The 4,720-nt window shown below is 39.3% G+C and overlaps 1 protein-coding gene across 2 annotated transcripts; it reads left to right on the plus strand.

Moving 5' to 3' along the window:
• Nucleotides 1-230: 230 nt before the first annotated feature.
• Nucleotides 231-2,181, plus strand: LOC9633316. 2 transcript variants are annotated; one of them, XM_024672367.1, is made up of 7 exons: nt 231-836; nt 885-974; nt 1,022-1,170; nt 1,226-1,550; nt 1,600-1,646; nt 1,697-1,779; nt 1,835-2,181. In XM_024672367.1, the coding sequence occupies exons 1-7, from the start codon at nt 239-241 to the stop codon at nt 2,151-2,153; spliced, it is 1,611 nt and encodes a 536-aa protein (XP_024528135.1). In that variant the 5' UTR covers nt 231-238; the 3' UTR covers nt 2,154-2,181. The 2 variants fall into 2 exon arrangements, with proteins under 2 accessions (XP_024528135.1, XP_024528136.1); XM_024672368.1 differs by having other exon boundaries at nt 1,034-1,170.
• The last annotated feature ends 2,539 nt before the right edge of the window (nt 2,182-4,720 follow it).

The raw sequence follows: 4,720 nt of genomic DNA on the forward strand, positions 1-4,720 counted from the left end.
TAAAACTAAACATTATTTCATAATGTCAATAGTATTAAACATTTTAAATAAATTCCATATTATGAAATTAACAAACGAAAACTCAAAATACTGTTCAAATTGAATTTCTATACTTGTATAAAATTATATAATTATATAAATTAATAATCATATAACATTATATAGAATTAATTATTTTTGTATTCACTATTTTAAATTTTACCCAACTCTCAATTGGATATTTTCTTGTGTTTACAGGATGCTTTCCAGAAATCTCTCGTCGCTAGGTAGTTTTTCTCCACTGCCGTCGCTGTGTCGTTTATCTCCGTTGCTGGGCAGTTTATCTGCGGCTCTGAAGCGTACCACGCTACCCATCTATCGCCCTGTCCCCAAGGCAACCGAGATCTTGAAACCAGGGGAAGGGTTTGATGATGTTGTCAGGAACTTCATCTCAAGGGATGTTGGTTATGCTCAGGCGGTGTCCAGGTTCGTCTCCAGAGCAGCTCGGCCGCATGAAGAGGAGGCAGCGGCGCTGGACGAGCACGAAAGCGCGTGCTTAGATGCCATTCTTTCGAGATGGCATCCCTCTGATCCGGACGAGACGCTGTTCCTGGTGCTGGCACTCTGCTACATCGCCCGCCTCTCCGATGCCCAGAGGAGCGCGTGTGCTGCGACGCTGGGTTGGGATGGCGCGCGAACGCAGATGGACTGCATGGTTGATTTCGCTCGCCGCGTGCTGCTCTCGCGGACTGGACTTACAAGCCTTGCCTCGCTAGACGCATCGAAGCAAGATGGGGAGGTGACGGAGCACCTGGAGCGTTTGTGGAGCGAGTTTTGCAAGGACAGGAACATCGAAGGTTTGTATTGGGACCAAAGTTTTCTCGTTTCGTTACATCGTCTTACAGTGAGTTCCACTGAGGTGGCGCGCAACATTATTGATATGGATCTCTTGCCGGCAGAGCCTTACCGCAAGCCTTGCAATGGGGAATTCAGATGTAAGAAGTCTTTTTTCCTTGGTTTCTCTTGTCGACAACAGTTGCAGGGCGATGCAAAGGGGAGGCGGAGGAGAAGTGGAGCATCAAAATGTCCCCTTTGAGTACCACGTTTACGGGGGAAGTGCCAAAGCTACTGGACTTGGTGTCCAAAGTTGTAATGTGCGACTTCTTCAGTTTTGTCCCAGTGGAAAATCTGGTGAGTAACTCAGCACTTGAAATCCTTGAGCTCTCTTCGTGCTCTTTCCATACAGGGGTGGAACATGAGATCGGTTGTACGGGACCGAGCTCGACAAGACCAAGTAAAACTGGTTTACTCGCAGCTTGCGGGACATCGAGTCCGGCTGCCTCACCCGTATGTTGAAGTGGACTCCGTAGAATCTGCACCTCTGCGGGTCAAGGAACTGGTACTGCTGCTCGAAGGGATCCACAACAACAAGCTCCTGCGATCGCTTGCTCTCGAGAGGCCACCGTTGTCTGTGTTGCCGCACTATCATGCCATCTCGACTTGCACGCAGCATGCTCGCATCTGGCTTGGACGCTACGACCTCCGAATCTATTACGACCACAACTTGACGTGTAAGCTACGAGTTATATGTTCTCTTTCTCAAGAGTTTTGTTGGACTAGATGGCCGGCTTGGGACACAGGATTCTAGCACGCAAGAGGAGGAGGAGGTAGTTACATGTTTGTGTGTGCAAACTTTTATTCTTTTCTTTCTTGCCAGGTTCTAGCAAATGGTTTCTGCAAGGAGCGGACTCCGTCCTTCATGGAGAAAGCTGTAAGGGACTGCACGGTGGAAGCCATGTGGTTCGTAATATCTTCCATGATCTCCAATACATAGATTTAAATCTCTGTGATGCAGGTTGGTCCCCGACGAAAAGGGATGGCTAATGAACATGCGGCCAGTGGACTACGATTTCGCGAAGCCACCGGACACAGTGATGTGGCGCGCTTATAGACAGTACGTTGGGCATCCCGTAGTGGTTCCGGAAGATCTTCAAATCCAGTTTTTACTCCTTCCCACTATCGATTATGAATACACCCGGTTCCTTGGCCGGGAGACCAAGTCGAAGCACAGCAGAGATCATCTCTTTCCACCGGCGATCGAGGAATTCTCAACGGAGGACCTCATAAGAGACGACATTCCAGTACCACCAGTTGACATTCCAGTAAGCTCTTAAATATAAACTAGAAAGTTGTGAAGGACAATGTCCCGTGTCGGTAGGATCTCTTAATATTTTCACTCCTCTTCCGCTCCGGCGGATTTCGCAGGAAAACTTTTTAGAGAGCGGCTCTTGGCGGATTTCACAGGAAAGCTTTCTAGACAGTGGCTCTAGTTGTATGCAGTCTCGGTTTCTAGACAGCGGCTCTGCAGTCTTGGTTTGAGAACACATCCAAACTTTTTGAGAATTACTATGAGGAGGAAGTACTGTTCTGACGGGGTATGGGTAAGTGCGTGATGAGCTTTATTTCTTTCTTTTTCTTTGATGATTGAGTATCTTGTGACTTGCATGAAGGAAACAATGTTGACCATCTGCCCATCTACCTCGACGTTTCATATCCTATGACTTTGCCTTATGGACTGATTCACACAATTTGTCATTAGCCAGTTTGAGCAGAAGCTCTATATGCACAAAGCTAATGATGAACACTCATAGAGGATGTAGAGGCAAATCTAAATGTTTTGGATTCAGCAATTTTGCCTTATGGGAGCAGAAGATTTGTACGTGCAAAGCTATTGCAGTGTTATTACTTAATGAGTATTGAGGGATTAAACTCAATGTTGTAGGGGTTTTTAATACTAGCAAATAGTTTCTCATTAAGTATAATTGATTAAATGAAAATTTAGGATTTCCTTCTTTATTGCCCTTCCAATTTAAGTGCACATGTGATGACTAATTTTTCAACTAATTTAGGCAAAAATTGATAAAAGGTTTAGCAATACTAACTTTTTGTTGTCGTAGTAATAAAAGAAGAAGATGATGTGACCAATTAACAGTAATTACCCCATCATATATATAAAGTGCCAAAATTAGTCTACCTTTATTGGCCCAAACCCAGACAAATATTATTTAGAGACAATAAATTATTAGTGAATAAATCTTAGATTAAAACACAAAAGTATTCTCATTAAGTTATCATCTAATAAACCAATATAGTATATAAACCACCAAGATCATTATAGGTTGAAGGTATAGGATCAACCATCCAACAAACTTCAAATAGCAAGGATACCATCAAGAAAACTTAATTAACTACCAAAGATTGTAGATATCATACCAAATAACTTAGGAAAGGCAACTTAAAGAACACAAAATATTATTAACTAGATAAGAAAAATACTCACAAATAAATCATCCAAAAGAGATAACATCTAAATCTATTAGAACTAACTTAAGAACCAATTGACAGAATAAATGGTTGCAAGGGTGAAAAAATATTTAATCATGCTAATTATCACTCTAGCCAATTTAAATAGATCTTAGTCAAACATACTAAAGAACTAGAATTACGATACTAGAATACTAGAGATCATATAAAATAATTTTATGTTAAAAAAGGAAAGAAAGTATTGCAACATACAGAAAATTATTTCTTATTTACAATTACTTTTATAATCTAGAAATTCTAAAATAATTGAATCATTATGTTTATAACATCCTTCAAATGACCAATTATTCCAACCATGATCACCTTTTGTTTTATATTTTGCCGAGCCTGGAAAAACAACTAATTGATAAGGCTCTCCATCTATTTTAAAATCAACAATTTCTATTATTGGATTTGGATCTGTACTAATTTCAAATGATAAAGAAGATTTATATATAAAAACATTTACATCTCTACCATACTTATTATAATAAATATCTGAATCACAAGTCATGAGTTTTTCCCAAGAAGGATTCCCTAAACCGGTGGAACTTCATTCTTGAAATTGCTTGTGAATGTTCCACTTTCTGACAGAGAAAAATAAATTGACTGGTCAAGCTGGGTAACATACTCATACATTTCCTTTTGAGAATAGCTATCAACCATAAGAGGGTCCACCAAAATCTAACATTGCAGAAACCAAAATCTACCATAGAATGGTGAGACTCCTTGCTAGATAGTAGATATTGGGTTGAGGACATAATGAAAATGTAGAACAATCATTGTAGTATCTATGGTGCTCAATGGATTGAAACACATACATAGAGTTAGTAATAATCTTTAACATATCATATTCATCATAAACTGAAGCATTATTCAAACTAAAAAGCATAAAAAAAAACTCATATAAACTGTATATTGTTTAATATGCAATTTTGAGGATGTTCTTATTGGCCAGTTACTGTTGGTTAGTATCCAAAACTTAATGAACTAATATTCAATAAGCACATGAGGAGATAATTAATTTAATATACTTCTTTACAAACTACATTTGAATATTAAATTCTATCATTTAAGAAGTAATTCCCACTATGCTACCCTCACCATTGCATTGATTGTAAGCAGTTTTTGTTATATTGGGATGCAATTTAACTTTGGAAATACATATAAAATAGAGGGAGTCTCAATATCAAAGGATGAGATGATCATTTATGGGCAAATGGAATGTGCTTGGGAAATATTGGGCATAATAGAGAAAGAAAGTTGCTGTGAGTTAGGAGGCTAAGTATTGTTATAAAATCAAAGAGCTTGCGCAGTTATGGGGTGTAAACTATTTAATCTATAATTCTCTCTTTTTAATACTTAGGTAGCACTTGCC

Source organism: Selaginella moellendorffii, unplaced genomic scaffold, assembly GCF_000143415.4.
Source record: "Selaginella moellendorffii unplaced genomic scaffold, v1.0 SELMOscaffold_9, whole genome shotgun sequence".
NCBI lineage: Eukaryota > Viridiplantae > Streptophyta > Lycopodiopsida > Selaginellales > Selaginellaceae > Selaginella > Selaginella moellendorffii.